This window comes from Thalia democratica, chromosome 5 (assembly GCF_965202585.1).
Source record: "Thalia democratica chromosome 5, ktThaDemo2.hap1.1, whole genome shotgun sequence".
NCBI lineage: Eukaryota > Metazoa > Chordata > Thaliacea > Salpida > Salpidae > Thalia > Thalia democratica.
Window position 1 is genome coordinate 49,543,288 of NC_139169.1, and position 20,857 is coordinate 49,564,144.

Sequence of the window (20,857 nt, forward strand, 5' to 3'; positions counted from 1 at the left end):
AACTTATACTGAATTTTTTTTTTTTTGGCTAGTTTAAATTCTACTACTTAGTTTTTAATATTTGTTAAGTTATGAAGAATAAATATGGGAAGGCTTCTATGTGTTTGCTGAATTAGTAGCACTGCTAAATATAAATGCAGTTTTTTACCGATATGTTTGATACAGGGTTCGTGCGCGAATTTTTTTTCATTTAGCCTGACTGAGACCAATTTAGCCTGACATTTTTTCAAAGTAAGGAAAATCCCATTTAGAAGTCATTGTAGGTATTGGGAGGTCTTGATTAGTACTATTGTAGTCTCCGACTTCAACCAGCTTTATCTCAAAAATATTTCAACCAACTAAGCTCTGAAAAACATAGCTAATGTAAACAAATTCAAACAAACAGCTAAGTTTTTGAACTAAACTGTAATGTTTAAACTGTACTTTTTATGAATTTTCATATTTATGACGTATATAATCTACTCAAAACAAAATAGTGAAGATTCTTAAATCTTTTTTAAAGATTCAACAAAAGGTTTTAAGCATATATTATTTACAAATACTGACTGATTTTGTCTTCAATAACTAAATCTTTATTTAGAAATAAATTCACATCTCAATTTGATGTTAAAAAGATTTCTCAATTTTTTTAATCAAAAATTTTCAAGCATTTGAACTGAGAAAAGCTGAGATTCTCAAATTTTTAAATAAAAAAACTGATTTAGCCTGACGATTTTCAACTTTTTTCAAAAAAACTGATTTAACCTGACTTAGCCTGACGTGCACGAACCCTGTTCAATGATTTTTAGGTAACTTTTTTTAATTAAGATTTAGGGTTAGAATACGAGTTTAGTTAAGGGACAAAAAATATAAAATTACCAAAAATAATTTGATTTATTCAACGTATCGGCAAAAAAAGCTGAATGTATATAAGGCAGCGCTACGACCAACACTTAGAAGTCTCCCAAATTATGAACTAAAGGTTTTACTTTATAAACAACTATTTTGTAAATATTTTGTAAATAAAAAAAAGGCTAGTTTTGCTTCAAAAATACCTATATTAAAGATACTTTTACGATTAAACTTACAACATAATGATAGAGTTAAACTTTTATTGAAAGAAAATACTTGTAACAAAGGAATATATATTTTTTAAATTAAATTAACAATACAAAATTACAAACAAAAATAAAGCGTTAATAAGACTAACATCATAGAAATGTTGGCTTAAGAGTATATGGTTTTAAGTGTCTGTCTCAGAAAAATTAATGTTTTGCAGTTTATTGAATAGAAGTAGTGTTTAATCAGTTTTTAAAATCAACTTATACCTTAACGGAGTTACTTTTAAATATTAAAATCATTCAAGTTATAAAATTATGCTACGAAAAAAAACAAAATACGAAAATAGTTTGGGCTATTAAAAAATATCTATTCACTAACATAATCTTATACATTAACTTTTATCTACTATTAAGTGTGTTTACTAAAACTATTCAGTAATATTCAGCAAATACATAAAATCAATACACTTGTGTTATATCTTTTACTTTCAATAAATAAGCATCAAAAATAAGCATTTCAACTAGTTTTTTAAAATTTATAGAATTGTTCTTTTTTTTTTATTGAGTTTTAAACTCCAGATTATTAAGTTATTCAAAGACTTTCTTTAAGAAGTGTACAAAACTAACAATATTATAAAATAAAAACTATAAGCAGCTGTTGTTATTTTAGATTCATAAAACTCGCATTTCAATCTAAATCATGATTTGGAAATTGAAAACTTATTAAACTAGGATTTTTTAAAATTTCATCAAAATCAAGTCTATCAAGTGTATAGGTAGTGCATCGTATGTAGTGAACCAACATTTCTAAATGCCAAGCTTTTATATCTGAAAAATTATGAAATACTAAACATAAGACAAACGACAAATTGTATTTTATTCCAACTTAATGCTTACAAAAAATATTCAGATTCTTATAACACCCCTTATTTATAACTAATCATTATAAATGAATATTGCTTTATTATTCTATGACATATAGAAAAAATATTTAAAGTTACTTTACTAAAAACTTATTATTTTATACATATGATTAGAGTTTTTACGTCTTTAACTATAATCAAAATAATTTACTTTTTTATTTTTAAACAGCAAATCCTTTAGCGGAAGTTTTTGGTAGAAAAAGACTTTACTAATTTTTATTTAAGTGGTCAGCTAATTTTAGAATTTCCAGTTATTTTAAATAATATAATAAGATTATATTAAAACCGAACTTTATTTTAATAGAAATAAATAAAAAGTTTCAGAGTATAATAAGTTATTGGTTATAATAATCTACGTGAATAATATTAGTTATGTCAAATAGTAGAAATAAAACATGAGCAAAAATTCTAATAACATTCAATTTTAATACTAACATTTTTATAAAAATAACTAATAGTTTTAAGGTCTTGGTATAATTAAGCTAACGTATAAATAGCCTTTTTTTTATTATAGCACAAACAAATATTATAAATTCTTTGAATCAAAATTTTTATTAATTTATTATTATTATACATCAAACTTTACAATCTGAACTATTTAATAAGTTGTTATCATTTTACTTATAACAACTTTAATATTTTTAATTACCTAAAAACATATTAGAGTAAAAATTATTTTGGTTAATTAAAGGGTTCAAAAATTCTTTACGATTTCTAGTTTCTGTCTACCTTAGACTTTATAAATTTAAAGTTTTGATGTTTCACGTACATTTGTATTAGATTTTATAAAATATTATTTAATATAAACTGTACAATATATATTAAGCAGCATTAAAGTGTAAATAAACAGTAATAATTGTGCATTTTTTTCGTAAAAATATGAAAATAAGTATTCTAAAAAAATAAATTCTCATGTTGAAACTTTGGGACACTTTAATTTACCACATTTATATCTATACAATCTAAACAACATTTTATAAATTTTTTGTGCTTTGTTTTTTTTTATTTATCTCTATATATATACATAAATAAAACTGTATATAAATATATACAGTATATATATATATACATATAATTTATTCAAATGGCGATTTTAAAAATTCTGGAACATATGTTTCACAAAGCTTTAATTTTTCATAAAGCTTTGATCATCAGCCAGTTAAATTCAGATTTTGAATTCTATTCAAAATTTCTATTCTTAGAGCTTTTTGAGACTCCGTAGATCTGTTCTTAAATTTATTTGAGAGCAGTGAAACGCCGTTAGTTGAAATAAAGTTTTAGCACAAGAACATCTGTGATATACATTCCGATAAGCTTAGCTTATCAGGATCTCCAGGATTTAACGCCTTATAACGTTACATCTTATATATGTATATATATATAAAATAAAGTGGTTTAGTTGTTCTGAAGAGAGGCCTTTAAGCGTTGAAATAGGTGAAAGCAAGTTGAAAAATAGTCGTTTTTTTAATAAAAATATTTTTATTTATATCTGCAGTTTGCATAGAGAACTTTGAAAATAGTTGATTAAAAAAAATTCCTAATATACTGTTTATAAATATTGTTTATTTCAGTTAGTAATGATAATAATAGTCTAGACTTATTCGTAATCATGTTATTCCAGATAAAACATGATTATAAAGTTTGTCAATAAACACAAAAGTTATATATAAAAGTGGGTCAACATAAATTTAAATAATAATGTTTAATGCCATTTGTTTATTGTTTTGTTTAAAACAAACCTTGATCTTTAAACTTGAGTATGGTCCATAGAGAGTTTGCTAGTTCAGAATCACTTCCTAGTAATCCCTCGTCTAGAAGATGAAAGTTCAAATTCACTTCTCTGTTTGGAGATCAGAGTTTAATTTAAAACTAGCTTTAAAGACACAACTGAGATTATTAATACTTTTATTTATCGTTAGTAGTGTTCTACGAGCTCAGGGTTGCCACAGATTGATCTGAAAAAAAATCCTGAATTTGCCTGACTTTTTAATCAAATTCTTAATAAAAACCGATTCAAAAACAAATAAACAAAGACTTAAAATTATGTAAAGTTTTCAATCCTAATTTTATACAGGCTGAAATTTAAACAACAGTTTTTTTGCTGGATTCAATCATATAACTTCCATTGCACCATTTGATCCATCTGTGTATGATTGATGAATATGCAATAAAAAGCTCTTGTTGAGCATTAAAATACTTTTATCTCTACCACATGATCATTAAAATACTTGTATCTCTACCACATAGTAAATATACACGTGAGATCATAAAATATTTTAATTTATTTCAAAAATTCAATTAGAACCTGATAAAAAAGATGAGTTGCAAAAGAAAAAACTTTTAATAATAACATTAGCGAAAAGCAGCTTTTAGTAAAGATAAACCACGTTTTTATTAAATTTCCTGACTTTTTTTCCAACCCCTATTTTTCCTGACTTATGTCTTTTTCTTTTTTTTTCGACTTTTTCTGACTTTCCTGACAACCCTGCAAGCCTCCCTTAAAGGGTATAAAACATATTGTATTTTACAAGTTGTTTTACTTTTGTTCTATTTTGGCTATTAGACACTTTTTATTGCATAAAAAATTTAAAGTAACTTTTGAGATATAAGCAATCTAAATCGGCAAGTTTCTATGGAGGACCCAAGTCGAAATAGGCTATTATAACAGCCTAGGGGTATAACATTTTTTGTTACAAAAATTAACAATGGCTATTATTTTAAACCTTAGAGAATATACTATGACTATGACATACTTTTTATAGAATAATAAAATTTCAATTTATTATTTAGACATAATCAGTAATTAAAAAAAAACGATATTTATAAACTCAGAATTTTTAAAATTTCACTAAATATCTATCTCCTCCTTTATTTACAAAGCAATTTACTTGAAATTTTCAGGAAATGCTCTTTTCAACATTATAAACAACTTGTAGGAAGCAGATTTTGGAAAAAAATATTACATAGAAAAAAATTTTGTCCGAAATTAAAAAAATATATTTCATGTTTTTTTTGTTTATTATAATTTTTTTTTAATTCAAGTATTTTTTCCAACAAGTTGTTAAAAATTTACTAAAGATTAATCTCAATAATTCTTATAACTATTGCTCAAAAACTGAAAGATGAGATAGATTTTTAGTAAAATTGTCTGTTTTTGTTTTTTTAGTTTGTGCTTTCCATAAAGAACCTAATAAACTATCTAACTTTGATTGCTTATATCTTAAAAGTTACAATGAATTTAAGAAGCGATAAAAAGTAACTGGTAGTTTAATTAACTATCTAAAAAATAAGACTTAAATTTTTAAAAGTGTTCAATTAAATTAATCAAGATGAAGCATAAGTCAATGTCAACTACATAATATGCTGGGTCGTTTCAAATTTTTGAAATTCAAAAACTCCAATCTCCTGAAGTAAAGTATTTAAAAATGTAATATATTTTTGTCAAAGACAGTAATAAAAATTTGAATTTGGTAAACTTGAATTTATTCATAAATATTAGAGTATAGTTTATTAAGGTTTAAAATAGTTTTATAAGATAGACATAAATTAATTATAAAACCTAATCATAAAAATTATAACTAGAAGAGTATAAATTTTCTAAACTTTTTTAATGAAAAAGTTTTGCAGAATGTACCACTTTTAAAACATTAAAACAAAATATTCTCTTTTAAGTTAATAGAATTTTAAAATCACAAGTTCACTCGATTATATTAAGAATTTGATAACAATTCTTTGATATATTATCAATACCTTAGAAACTTATGTGTAACATTCAAATTAAGGTCATAAGGGAGTCCAACACTTTTTTTATAAAAAATTAACTTTGGCTTTTATATAAAAGCTTCAAGTACAAACTACGAGCCAGTTTTTATAGAATTCAAAAATATCACTTAACTTATGAGATACTTTATTTTTTGTAAAAAGATTCCTATACAAACGCATCGATCGCAAATTTTTCAGGGTCAATTTTCTTGGAAATTTAAAAAATCACTAAAAATATATCTCCTCATTCATTTTTCAAGCAATCTTCTACAAATTTTCAGGAAATATTCCTTAAATTAAAATAAAAAATATTACTTATGAATTTTAATTATTTGAAAAAATATAAATTTCACCACAAAAATTAAAAAAAAAAATTTACTTCAGAAAAAAGTTTTTTTACTTACAATAAAGTCCAAAGTAATGTTTTTTTTTTGTTATTGTATAACGATTAGACTGAAAGTTTGAAGAAGATTGCTTGAAAATGTAGAAGGAGATAGATTTTGAATAAAATATTATTTTTTCGCTGTTTTAGTTTTCCCTTCCCATAGTGAACCTATTATGCGGCCCGACTTTGACTGGTCATATCTCAAAAAATAACTTAAATTTTTTGAAACGATAAAAGCATCTTGAAGCTTAGGAAAAACTCTATAAAGATCAACTTGTAAAAAACAAGGCTTACCCCCCCTATGGCCTTAAACTGATAATATTTAAGTACAGGTTAAAATTAGTGATCTACTGGATCCATTAATTAGGATTAGGCCGGATCCAGATCTTTTTTTAATAAAGATCCGGCCGGATTCAAGCCAAAAACGGCCAGATTTGAATCTAGATGTGGACTACTAGTTGAAAGAAATTGAAAGTTACAACTATAAAACTACTTTATAAACTTATTATCTCTATGAAAAATAAATAAACCATAGTCTTGTAAACCTGTAATACTTTTTCAATCTTTTTTTAACTTCAAAATTTCTTTTAAGGAGACCTTCAAATTTTTTTAATCTTTCTTCCACATCTTCCCACAACATTGCCAGCATAGACTCAAATAAAATCTAAATTTATACTTTATTTTAATTTTTAAGTATTTTTTTTCTTTGTTTCTAGTATAAAATTTTCATTTTACAAAATAGTAGTATAGCCACAATCGTTTCTTTAAATAATACCAAGCGTTTGAGTCTACATTTAATTAAATAAATTTAAGACAAAATATATACAGTTTAATATTTAAAAATACATATAAAGGTTTAATTTAATGATTCTAAACTATTAATAAATTTGATAAAAACTAACTGTAAACAATTTAAGAAAACTGCTCAAAAATTATAGTAAACGTATATTTTTTCAATAGATTGTTTTGTCTTCTTAGCTTGCACCTTTAATAATATGCTCACCAACTTTGATGTCAAACAACATAAAGTTTATCTAAACAGTAAAAACGTTCTTATAGCTAAAATAAAAATCTACAAGTTATGATCAACTTGTACAAAGCAAGGTGGAAATCTATATCTATAAACATCTGTTAAGTTTTTAGCTCTTTTCTTAAGTCTATATAGTAGATTGGTAACCACCAATTTTAGAAACGAAAGTATAAATTTAGCAGCTAAAATTTAAGATTATTATCTCTTTTTAAGATTTATTTTTTTTTTTTTTCCAAACTGTTATACTCATAGCAGGGTTGCCACTGGTTTTTGGAAAATTTTCTCCAGGTTTTAAAAATTTTCTTCCAGGTTTTTGAAATTACATCTTTACTTGACCATTTTTAGTAGTAAATTAATCTTAAGGTAAAAAAGTTTTTTTTTATAAATTTAAACTACTTAAACGAAGAACGGGACAAATATGCATGAAGGAACATTTTTGCACAAAGATACTTTTGTCAAAAGGGTCATTTTTGCACGAGAGTTAAAAAAATAATAATTTAATATGAAAAAAATATAAATAAAAAGAAATAAGTTCAAATTATATAAATTTAAAACAATAATGAAGATAAAAGTTACCGACCGAAATTAAGGGTTATGGGTAACAGTGATGGTAAAAATAAACAAAATGATTTAAAAAAAAATTAAAAAATATAAAATAGTAAATAAAACAAACAATGTTTAAAGTTAATGAAAAAAAACTTTACCGACCAAGGGTAAGTATTAGGGGTATCAGTAATAATAAAAATAAATAAATAAAAAAGTAAATAACATACAAATATTAATAATTAAAATAAACAAGAAAAAATATAAGTAAATCTGATTAAATCTTTAAAAAAAATAGAAGAAAAAAAGTTTCTTGAAATACCCTAATGCGGTTAGCAGTATAGTGTCGTCATCTTTCATTCTCTTCTCTCGAATTATTTCATGTTTATAAGCACTCGGTTCGTTTGAACGAGGTTGCTGTTGCTTTTGCTTTAACTTATTTTGTTTTTTATGAGCAACCATGCATATTTGTTAAACATTTTTACTAGCGTAACAATGTCGATTGTTTTTAACTTAGGCTGTTAACCCGGAGTATCTTATTTTTATTATTTTTCTAGTACAGCTTGTTGTATTTTTTAGCACATTTATTCATTGTCGAATACATTCTCAACTTACAGACTCAATTTCAGTAACATAAGTAGTATAAGTAATCAACACTTTATAAACCTACTATACTAATTGGCTAAGTCAGACTAAACCAGGGTTTCCCAAAGTGGGCGATATCGCCTACCTGGGAGCGATTTTAGTAAGTCGGGGGGCGATAACTAGTAAAGGGGTGAAAGGGTGGGCGATAACTGATAAAGAGGCGAAAAGGGGGACGATTTTAAATTTTGTGCAATAATAACTTTTTTATCTTTTAGCTTGCTATTTTACTAATTTTAGCTTGCTATTAAATATTTGACCCTGAGGTAAAACTTAAACAAAAAAGTCCGTTTTGTTTATGTAAAATATAGAAAAAAACAGTGCTTAGGGCTCCTATTTTCAAATAAATCACATATCTTTATTCATATCTTTTCTCATTTACATAGGTCATAGAGTATGTTATGTATGAGTATTTACGAATGGAATCCCTCTCACCATTTCATAACCTGACATATATGCTATTTGGGATCATAAAAAGTTTGTAAAAATCTATTTAATCTATTATAAACTATCACCTAATGATATTTCCAATAGTTTTTTGAAAAGTCACTTAGTTAGACTAAAAATTAAACTATACTAAAGTCAATTTTTCGGTAAATAAAAAAATTGTTGTAATTAATTAAAATATATTTTGTAAGTTATGTTTTGAAATCAATATATTGTTTTTGAACTTGCACTGCTAAATAAATAAAAGTAACTTTTGAATATCATGTACTCACATATCTGTTATTCATATTTGATAATGCATACAGAAGTGAGATGGTTATCAAAAAGAAACTGTTTAAAAAGCTTTTTGGCTATTTTTAATTCAGGTATTGATTTTTTTTTCTGAAAAGGATAAGGTATTGGCAGACAATCTTGTTAAAAGAAAAATAGACAATGCTTATATGTCAGAATTATATTTTAACCAATTGAACAAAACTTTGCGAGGTAAAACCTTCAACCTTGTGAAAGTCAAAAGTAAGATAACCAGTTTCAGAAACCAACTTGAACTGTATGGAAGAAATTCTAAAAATAATCAGTTTTCACAGTTTGCAAGTTTGGAAAACTTAAAACTTCAAATAATGAAAGTGAAGTATAAGTGTTTTCATCTCATCTGGAACAGCTTAAAGAGTATATTGGTAAACAGTTTAATGACATTTTTCAATTAAACGTCCCGAAAAGGATTATGGATTACTTTGAAGCAGATCTTTTTGAAGTAAACGTTGACTTACAGGAAACCTTCTCAGACTTACAAACTGACCTTGAACTAAAAGTAAATTCTTCTAAAGAACGATATAAAAGCTTTTGGACTCAATTAAAACTAAGGCAAAAGTTTCCCATCATTTAGGAGAAAGTTAGATTGTGGTTTATAGCTTTTCCTTCTAGCTATGTTGTTGAGAAAGCTTTCAGTTCAGTTATCAACATCTTGAGCAAAAGATCTAATCTAGATATTTGTAAAGGAGGTGATTTGAGGCTTTATTTGACTGATTTAGAACCAGATATATAAAAACTTGCAAGTAGTCATGAAGCTCATCCTTAACATTAGATTAGACTTCAGTAGCAGACATTATTTTCTGTAAGTTTTTCTATTTTATTTGATTTTTTTTAATATTTTATATTTAACCTAGTTTGTATTGTATTTAAGTAGTCTTTTTATAATAAAAAAATTATTAAGTTATTTATTCTACAACAGGTTTGCTTAATGCCTAATGAATATTAATTACTGTAGAATTCCTCTTGAGTTCGAACTTTTTACCCAAAAAAAATGTGCAAATTTATATTTTCTTAAATTTAACTTAAATAAAGTCTGTAAATAAATAAGTATTAATAAAACAACTTTTTTTTTAATATTTAATAGCTTATATAGGTCTATTGTTTTTAATGAATGTTAATTTTATTTTTTAGTAGATTTTTTGTTTATTCTTAACATTATTGCATTATAACATATTGAAATTTGCCATTTTGTAAAAAAAATGATCATGATTTCTTGAGTTCGCACTTTTTGGTTATGTTCAAAGTGTGAACTCAAGCGGAAGTCTACTGTACTTATTAAGTGGTTTATATTTTAAAGTTAATAACAGTTTTGTTTTGACCTGGTTAATTTTGTAGTTTATGTTTGTCGTTTTACATTATACAAAAAGTTTTTATAAGATAGTGATTAAAATATTTGTTTGAAATATTTTTAATTAACAGAATTTTTATTACTTGTTTAATCTGTATATATAAAAAAGTATTGATAACCATTATTTTTTTTATTTCAAAAAAGATTATAAAGGCTTTAAAAGAGTATAGATTTGAGGTCTCTATTTGAAAAGACTTCAAATTTTTCACTTAAAAGATTTTAAAGTTATTTTTTTTAAGCTGAATTATTATTGTTAAAAAGTATATTTATTAAGGTAATTTAAACTATTACTACAACTGTTTTTTTGTTTTATTATAATTGAAAATATTTTGAAAATTTAAATGTGTTGTTTATTTTAATAGTTTAACCCTAGATTTCAATTTTTCACTATTTTCCTCTGTTAAATTATTATAGGCTGATAGCTAGATTAAAAATTCGTTTTTGAACAGAATTAAATAAGCTATCAAAAAGACTGCTACAATTACAAAACAAAATTTTAACTTAATTAAAAGTTTTTTTTGAATTGATTACTTTCTATTCACAAAATTAACTGTAAAACCTATTTTTTTAATTTTTTTTAGTTTAAATAAAGAAATAAAAATGTTGTTAGAATTAAGGTTTATTTTTTAAAGGTTATTCCAAATAAAACACTATTTCATGGTATTCTACTACGAAACATATAATTTAAAAAGTTTAAAATTAAATTTTAATTTTAAAACTAACTTGCTTATAATATCTCTTAGCATCGAAGTTAATAATTTTACTGCATTAACAGAAGCTATTGATAAAACCAGTTTTTATGTGAGATAATCAACCAGTCGGTCAATCTTCTTCAAACTAGATCAGTAATGATGTTTTAATATTTATTCCATTATGTGTAAAATAAACTGTTAATTCTTTTGTAGTTTTTTTTAACCTCTGGTATAGTAATTTTAGAATATGCCTATTTATATAACAATTTAAGTATATTGTGCGGATTAAATATGTTACTTAAATTTCCGAAATTTGTTATATGAGAGATTATTATAATGTCAGGTTTTACTTAACATTTTAGATGGGTAACGTACGGTCCAGATCCAGTCAAATTTCGGCCCGCTAAGTAACTTCAAAACCACTTGTGCGAAACAAATAAAATTTAGTTTTTTGATACTTAATATTTTGAAACACGCTTTCAACTTGGTTTTAAGTTTACAATAGTACTTCCTAGATTACAATAACACTAAATCATTTTATTACAACTTTGCTAAGGTTTTTTAATTTTCTTTTATCTTAATTTTTTAAATTACGCAGCACGCAGGTACATATTTTTAACAAGTCGACACTAGAAAGGACTTTTAGTAAATATGACTTACTGACTACAAAAGTTGTCCACCACTAACCTAAGGGTTCATTAGTTTCAAAACAATTCATATTTAAACAGAATTCATTACAGAATACATAAGGCTTTTTAATAATTAAGTATTTTAATACACTTTACTCGGCTTATAAGAAAATAACTGTAAATTATTTTATCAATCCCTGTAAATTACTTTGAACACAGCCCAAAAGTGCGTGCATAAGAAGTACCAGACTAAATTACATTTCGAACACAACTTTTTTGACTAAAATGTGCGTACCATGAGAAAAATTACTTTATAAATTCCTGAAGAGCGATTTTTTTTTTCTGAAAAGGGGGCGATTTAGTAAATGTTTTTGGGAAACCCTGATCTAAACACTAGCTTAGGATATCACGTTATATTAGCGTGTTATTGTCAGTTAACCACCAGGCCCGCATTATATGTATAACAAAGCACATATCTTAATTTGTTTATACCAACCGAGGTTAAGGGCCAGGGGTAACAGTGATAGTTTAAATAAAAAAGAAAAAAATTATAATTAATGAAAAAAAATAAAAATTTCAATCTGTGCAAAAGTGTCTTCGTGCAAAAGTGACCCTTCGTGCAAAAGTGTCCCTTTGTGCAAAAGTATCCCCTTGTGCATATTTAACACTTAAAACAATACATTATTACTTAGATATTATTTAATTTTTGTGTTATTCCTTTGCAACCTTTACCATTATTTTGAATCTATTTTTTTAAAGCTCTTCTCATACATTTAATCAAAAGCGTTTATGTTGATATATAACTTTAAAATCCATACTCATATTAGAATACTCAATTTAAAAAAAACTTAATCTAAATCCAAACTATTTACCATAATTAAAAAAATATTAAATATAATTAAATAACGCTTATTATACTTATAACTTATACCAAAGGTCTTAAAAATGCGCACCAATATACACAAAATTTATTTTGGGGTGCATGAATCGTAACTTGAAAAATATCTCAAATTTTGAAATTTACACTAGGTATTCTAGAGTTGATGATGAAGAGCAAAAATAAATAAGAAAAAAAAAGGGTCTCTCAGGCGGTTTATGGTCGTTTTTAGAGAAATCTTTGGGAAGCCGTGCACTAGATATTGCAGGAATTTGAAACTTATACTAGATATTCGCACATTAGGGTACACGGAATTTTAAATTTGAAATTTAGGGTGCACAGATTTTGATTAGCTTAAAGACCACTGATTAATTCTATGAAATAAAGATTTATTTTGGTTGCTATAAATACATTGGGCATATAACATTGCATCAGACATTTTCATTTGGCTCTGCTGTTATTTTGCTCTTGCTCTTAGTTTCCTCTTAATCTAAAGCTAAACTCTATCAAATTGCTTCAGTCAGAAATAGGTTCTTGTTGACTGACTTTACATTAAATTCACAACAATGGAAAAAGAAGTTAAAAAAAAGATTCATTAATTAAAGTAATATTTTAACTAACAATTTATCAATTACTAATTAAATACTAGTAGTTTACATTTTTTGTCTAAAAATAATAAAGTTTACAATTTTTATACACAAAATTGTTAAAAAACTAAAAATAAAACTAATTTTAAGTTTTTTCACAACTTTTGTACAAAATTCCAGGTTTTTTTTTTGCCTAAATTTTCAAACTCCAGGTTTTTCCAGGTTTTGTGACCACCCTATAATATGTCTTTAGAAGTAACCTTTCCATCATTTCCTTCCCGACCAATTCTTACACCAACCATCCAAACATGGATAGTAACCATACTAAACCATATGACAAAACTGTCTTCAAGTCCACAATGCTCACGTAATTCTTTTTGTGGAGCCTAAAAATAAAAAATGCTTTTGGGTTATCATATAAAAAACTAAAGAATATATAAGCATTTATGATATACCCAATTAACTATTACTTTAAAAATATTATTTAATTAGCAGGGGACAGTAAATAACAAAAGTGAAATAGCTATGATAAAAACATACTGTAGCATGTATATATGCATTGATTCAAAATAAAAAACCGAATATATGAATTATCATAAAGTGTGATTCTGCTTTTTAATGGTGTATTTTTGTTAAACAAAAGAATTTTTTTTTAACTAAAACTGCATTTAAACAAAAAAAGTTATATTTGTATATCAATAAAACACAACAATATAAAAACAAAAATTATGTTTTATAAAAGCGTTGTTTGCTTACAAGTCACACTGCAAAGCAGATCTTAAAAGCATTAAACTGTATTCAAAAAGCAGCAAATAACGTTTTTGTAAAGAACCTTGTAATGTATATTTGTATACTCTTATAAATTAATACACTTGCTGACTCTGCTTAGTAAAAAAATAAAATAAAAACAAATTATACTATAAATAATACTACTTATCAAATTAAAACTTTAAATTACTCTTTTGAGAGGCTAATTTTGTAACAATTCATGTACTCTAAAAAGATTTATTACTCTATTTTTTTCTTTAATTGTTGTCAAAATTATTTTTGGCAAAACTTAAGTTGTAAAGTATGACTTCATTAACTTAAGTTAATTATTTTTCAAATAATAATTAAGTACATACCATAACAATAATTTAAGGTTTCAAATACAATTAAATAAGTAATATGTTTTGTAAAAGTTATTTCATGTACCTACAGTTATACTACATGTACCTACAGTTATACTCTATATAGTTATAACATTTGGGGGAAAACATTTTGATCTTTAAACATTTGATGGTCTGCTTGTAATTGTTTTTAAACTTAAAAGCAAAATTTATTTATAATCACTGTAAAAGTTCTTATTATTTAATATTTAAAACAAAAAAGTTCTAACAAGGACAATTTGTAAACAAGACTACCAAAAGCATAAAACTTTATGCAAATATTAATGGGAACGGGTCAAAATTGCACAACGTTACTAAATTGCACAAAGACAAATTTGCACGAGGGGACAAAATTGCACAAAGACAATTTTTTCCCAAGGGTCAATTTTGAACGAGTAACAACTTTGCAAGGAGGGTGATTTTTGCACAAGAGTAAAAAAACAGAAAAAAAAACTAAATGATAAATTAAAAAAAACAAAAAGAAAAAAGAAGTTACTGACCAAGGGTAAGGGGTAACAGTGATTGTAAAGAAAAAAAATTATAAAAATAAAAATAAGTTATCGATTGAGGGTAAGGGTTAGGGGTAACAGTGATAGTAAAAAAAAGAGAGAAATAAACCCATGCAAACAAGTCATTGTGCAAAATTGTCTGCTAGTGAAAAAGTGTCTTCGTAAAAAATTGACCCTTTGTGCAAAAGTGTCTTTGTGTGATTTTATCTCCTTATTTAAAAGTGTCTTTGTGCAATTTTGTGCCCTTGTGCAATTTGTTTCTCATGCAATTTTGTACGCTTGTGCAATTTTGACAGCTAGCCAATATTAATATATAAAAGTATGTTTCCACATACTATGCTGAACTAAATGACTTCCAGTACTTTTTATCTGATGCATCCTTCAACTCTTTTTTTATTACGGTCATAGGAGAGTCCAACATTTTTTTTTATAAAAAATAACATAGGCTCTTATACTAAAACTTTCAGTATAAACTACAAGCCAGTTTTTATAAAACAAAAAAAAATAAACTTTTTGAGATACTAAAATTTTTGTAAAATGACCCACAATTTATTAAGAATTGATTTTTTTTTAATAACTAAAAATCTATCTTCTTCCTCATTTTTTGAACTAGAGACTTCTAACTTTAATAAAACTTTTTATAGCTTAAAAGACTTTTTATTTTGAGATTTAAAAAATATTAAAATAATAATTTTAGATTAAAAAAAACAAAAAAAGTAGATTTCAAAAACAATTAGATTTCAAATTAAAAATTTACTAATTTTTAACCAATTGATTTAAATATTAGTAATAGCAGGGTTTGTGCGCTAAATATTTTTCATTTAGCCTGACTGAGACCAATTTAGCCTGACATTTTTTCAAAGTAAGGAAAATCTCTTTTAAAATTCATTTTAGGTATTGGGGGGTCTTGATTAGTACTATTGTAGTCTCCGACTTCAACCAGCTTTATCTCAGCTTTAATTTTGAGCTTTAGAAATCTGCATAAAGCAACTCATAGCTTAGTTACAACTTAATAAAATAAGACTATATTGTGAACAAGGTGATTGACCCCCCTTCCCCCCCTATGCCCTTAACAAAACAAATTCAATGATAAGTTTTAAACATAAGTCTTATATCTAATCTATTACTAGTGTAAAAGTTCTATATATATTACTAAACACAATTGTTCAATTTAATTAAGCATTAAGTATATACATTATAACCAGAAGATTTATGATAAAATGACTGCATTGTCGTGTTTTATTAAAATTTAAAATGAAACGCTCACACGAGTATAAAAATAAGTAAAAAATGTTTATTATAGTATTTTGACTAATACTTTAATTTGATAAACAATTATAAATCCTAAACTCTAAATAAAAACAGTGATTGTTGATGTCATATCAGAATTAAAAAGCTTACACTTAAATTAAAAAAAAACCTTTTATATTTTGTTCTTGAAAAGAATAATTAATTGTCCCTAAAATTTGTACTCCCACAAAACTTAGAGCTTATATTTTAAAGCTAAGTTTTAGTGTTGTGAATATCTGTAATAACTTTAAACAAACAGTAAAATCTAAAAAGTACTTGGTATAAAGCCTTTAAATTAGAAACTAAAACAGTTCAACCAACTAAGCTCTGAAAAACATTGCTGATGTAAACAAATTCAAACAAACAGCTAAGTTCAGGGTTCGTGCGCAAAATTTTTTACATTTAGCCTGACTGAGAACAATTTAGCCTGACATTTTTTCAAAGTAAGGAAAAACCCCTTTAGAAGTCAAATTAGGTATTGGGGGTCCTTGATTAGTACTATTGTAGTCTCTGACTTCAACCAGCTTTATCTCAAAATCATTTAATCTGCAAAAAGCAACTCATAGTTTAGTTACAACTCAATAAAGTAAGACTAAATTGTGGAAAAGGTGATTGACATTCACCTATGACTTTAATATAAGAAATTCAGTGATAAGTTTTAAAATAAGTGTTGTATTTAATATATTACTAGTGAACAAACTTTATATATTTTACTAAACACAATTGTTCAATTTAATTAAGCACTAAGTAAAAACATTATAACCAGAAGATTTATAATAATTGACGTGCATTGTCGTGTTTTATTAAAATTTAAAATGAAACGCTTACACGAGTATTAAGTATTAAAATAAGCAAAAATGTTTGACTAATACTTAAATTTGAAACATAATTATAAATCCTAAACTCTAAATAAATACAGTGATTGTTGACGTTGTATCAGATTTAAAAAGCTTACATTTAAATAGAAAAAAACCTTAAATGTTTTGTTCTTGTAAAGAAAAATGAATTGTAACTAAAATTTGTACTCCCACAAAACTTAGTACTTATATCTTAAAGCTAAGTTTTAGTGTTGTGAATATCTCTAATAACTTTAAACAAACAGTAAAATATATGAATAAACTGCTAAGAGTTTTAATCTAAAAAGTATTTGGTATAAAGCCTTTAAATTAGAAAATAAAACAGTTCAACTAACTAAGCTCTGAAAAACATAGCTGATGTAAACAAATTCAAACAAACAGCTAAGTTGTTGAACTAAACTGTAATGTTTAAACTGTATTTTTTTATGAAGTTTTATAATTATGACGTATATAATCTACTCAAAACAAAATAATGAAAATTCTTAAATTTTTCTTAGAGATTCAACAAAAGGTCTTAAGCATTTATATTTACAAATACTGACTGATTTTGTCTTTAATAACTAAATCTTTATTTAGAAATAAATTCACATTTCAATTTGATCTTAAAAATATTTCTCAATTTTTTTTTTATCAAAAACTTTCAAGCATTTGAACTGAGAAAAACTGAAATTCTCAAACTTTTAAATAAAAAACTGATTTAGCCTGACTTAGCCTGATTTAGCCTGACGCGCACGAACCCTGTAAGTTGTTGAAATAAACTGTAATTTTTAAACTGTATTTTTTTATGAATTTTCAAAATCATGACGTAAATAATCTACTTAAAACAAAATAATGAAGATTATCAAAAAAATTTAGAAATTAAAGAAAAGATTTTGAACATTTATTTTTACAAATACTGACTGATTTTGTCTTTAACAACTAAATTTTATTAATAAATAAATTCACATCTCAATTTAATCTTAAAAATATTTCTCAATTTTTTTTTAATCAAAAATTTTCAAGCATTTGATCTGAGAAAAACTGAAAATCTCAAATTTTTAAATATAAAAACTGATTTAGCCTGACGTTTTTCAACTTTTTTCAAAAAAACTAATTTAGCCTGATTTAGTCTGACGCGCACGAACCATGAATAGACTTTCTGTGAAAATTTAAAGAATATTGGTTGAAAACAAAGGAGTAGATAGATTTTTAAGAAATATTCTTTTTTTGCGTTTCTAGTCTGTGCCTTCCATTAGGAACTGGAGCTCACTGACTTTGATCACTTATATCTCAAAGTTTCTCTGAACTTTTTCAATTGGTTAAAAATTTATGATAGCTCAGATAAAACTCTAGAAAATAAGATCAACTTGTAAAAATCAAGAAGGTCCCCCTGTGTCTTTAATAACAACTTCTAGAAGATTTAGTCTCAATTTCATTTTTTTAAGACAAAATAAAGAAACTCAAACAGTTGAAAATCTAAAAAAAATTAAGTAAATTTTATGTTCAAAAAATTAAAATTGTTAAAATTTGTAAATACTTTTTAACATATGTTAATTACTTTTTATAGGAATATTTTAAAAACATGATTTTAACCCAAAAAGATTTTTTATTTATGAAAAAAATATTTTAGTATATCATAAAATATACCTTCATGTAGATCTCATTTAATGTACTTAAAGCAGCTAAGTTTAATTCAGATCGATTTTTTCCTTTTCTAAAAATTCCAAAAAAAGTAGTTTTTTCAGCATAGTTTCTTATAGATTGTACAGTATTACTTCCATATTTTTTTTGGCTTGAATTAGTTTGTTTATAATGTACAAACTTTAATGAGTTTACATTTTGTAGACTTGCAAACAGTTTTAATGACTTGGTATAATTATTAAAATTCTTTAAACTAAGTGTTCTATTTGCAAACAAAGCCATCATAATCTAAAAAATATATATATTTATTTCATTTTAATAATTTTGTATATCTAATTTCTCATATAATTATTAAGTGGTAATTTTAATTAATTAAAAATTATAAATAATAGCTATACTTTTAACAAAAAAATTATCTATAACAATAAAGTTATTAAAACTTAATAAGCAATCCATTTAAACGATTTAGTGCTCAATGAAATATTTTTATACTTAAATTAGAAAAACAACACTGATAAAAAATTTAAAAAGTACCTTAACATAAGTTTTTTGATTATTTTTCAGAGTTCAAAAGATATTAAAAAGTTTTAATTACAAGGCTAGTTAATAGCTAAACCCTTTTTAATTGCAACCAAATTTCAAATAAAATTGTACTTTTAGCACTATTCATTTGCAAGATTTAGTTAAAAATTCTAAAATTTAAATCTTAGCAACATAATTTAGTCAAAAGAACCTTGAAAACTTTATTCTATTTATTGTTGTTACTGATGTATTATTATTATTAACCACAAACAGTACAAATTTCACAATTAATATGTGTTTACAAGAAAATAAGCATGAGTTAAATCTAACTCTATCTTATGTTGAAAACATCTATGTTTTAAAAATAGAATGTTTCTAAAATACTTAAAAAGCTACTCTTTATCTGATAACTATTGCTATTCAAGTAGAAAATTCTAATATTATATAAATTACTTTTTTTGACTACTGAACCTTAAATTCTTTCTAATACAGTGTGGCTAATGGTTTTTGGCAAATTTTCTTCCAGGTTTTTGAATGTAGAATTTTTTTTGACTATTTTGAGTAGCAAATAAATCTTAAGTTAAGGCCATAGGGAACTTAACACCTTTTTTTACAAAAATTAACTACCACTTTAATGTGAAAGCTTTAAGTATACAAAGCTACAAACCAGTTTTTATAGAATTCAAAAATAGCACTTAACTTAAGAGATACTTTATTTTTTGTAAAAAGTTTCCAATACAAACGTATCGATTGCAAATTTTTTGGGGTCAATTTTCTTGGAAATTTTAAAAATCACTAAAAATATATCTCCTCCTTCATTTTTCAAGCAATCTTCTTCAACTTTTAAGGAAAAGTTTCTTATATTAAAATAAAAATAATTACTAATGAATTTAAATATCTTGAAAAATAAAATTTTTATCATAAAAATTAATAAAAACAGTCTATTATTTAAAAATTTTAAAGTTCTAAGTAACGATTTTTTGTTATTGTATAAAAATTAGACTGTGAAAGTTTGAAGAAGATTGCTTGAAAAATGTAGGAGGAGATAGATTTTGAATAAAATATTCTTTTTTTGCTGTTTTTGTTTTCCCTTCCCATAGTGAACCTATTATGCGGCTCGACTTTGACTGGTCATATCTCAAAAAAAATTTGAATTTTTTTAAATGATAAAAATCATCATGAAGCTTAGAAAAAACTCTGTAAAATAAGATCAACTTGAAAAAACATGGCTTACTCCTCCTATGGCCTTAAAAAGGGTGCTTTTTGATATACGGATAGGGAGTACTTGGGTGAAGTTTGCTGGACATATGAATCGGATGTATTTAAGATTCATTAAGAAGAATTAATTTAAAAAGACAAAACTTTGCCTCAAAAATTGTTGCCCAAAAATCACATATTTTCATGAGTTTTAACGGGTGCACGACTATTCAAGTTCTGACAATTAAAATTCCGACAATTCAAATTTGGACAATTCAAATTCAGACAACTCAAATTCCGACAATTAAAATTCCGACAATTCAAACTACGACAATTCAAACTCGGAGAATTAAATTTGGACAATTTAAATTCGGACAATTCAAATTCCAACAACTCAAATTCGGACAATTCAAAATATGACAACTCGAATTTGGACAACACAAACTACGACGATTGAACTATTTAAATAAAACGACTAAAATATACACATATGTTACAAT

General features: G+C 25.0%; 1 protein-coding gene across 1 annotated transcript; it reads right to left on the reverse strand.

Annotated features, from left to right (window-relative positions):
* Nucleotides 1–1,074: 1,074 nt before the first annotated feature.
* On the reverse strand, nucleotides 1,075–18,922 carry LOC145835995 (ubiquinol-cytochrome-c reductase complex assembly factor 1-like). The gene is made up of 5 exons (XM_082943771.1): nucleotides 18,645–18,922; nucleotides 13,475–13,600; nucleotides 6,656–6,774; nucleotides 3,703–3,803; nucleotides 1,075–1,868 (listed from the first exon to the last, which is right to left on the reverse strand). Exons 1-5 carry the CDS (start codon nucleotides 18,918–18,920, stop codon nucleotides 1,729–1,731), a joined length of 762 nt encoding a protein of 253 aa, XP_082799897.1. The 5' UTR covers nucleotides 18,921–18,922; the 3' UTR covers nucleotides 1,075–1,728.
* Nucleotides 18,923–20,857: the final 1,935 nt, after the last annotated feature.

Bases quoted from the DNA above. Each gene is read 5' to 3' on its own strand.
- LOC145835995 (XM_082943771.1), bottom strand. From the start codon at position 18,920: ATGGCTTTGTTTGCAAATAGAACACTTAGTTTAAAGAATTTTAATAAT. The intron at 3,804-6,655 runs GTTTACAAGACT...ATCTCCAAACAG, and splicing joins AGATTGAAAAAGTATTACAG to AGAAGTGAATTTGAACTTTC. The intron at 1,869-3,702 runs GTTTGTTTTAAA...ATAATTTTTCAG, and splicing joins ACTCAAGTTTAAAGATCAAG to ATATAAAAGCTTGGCATTTA.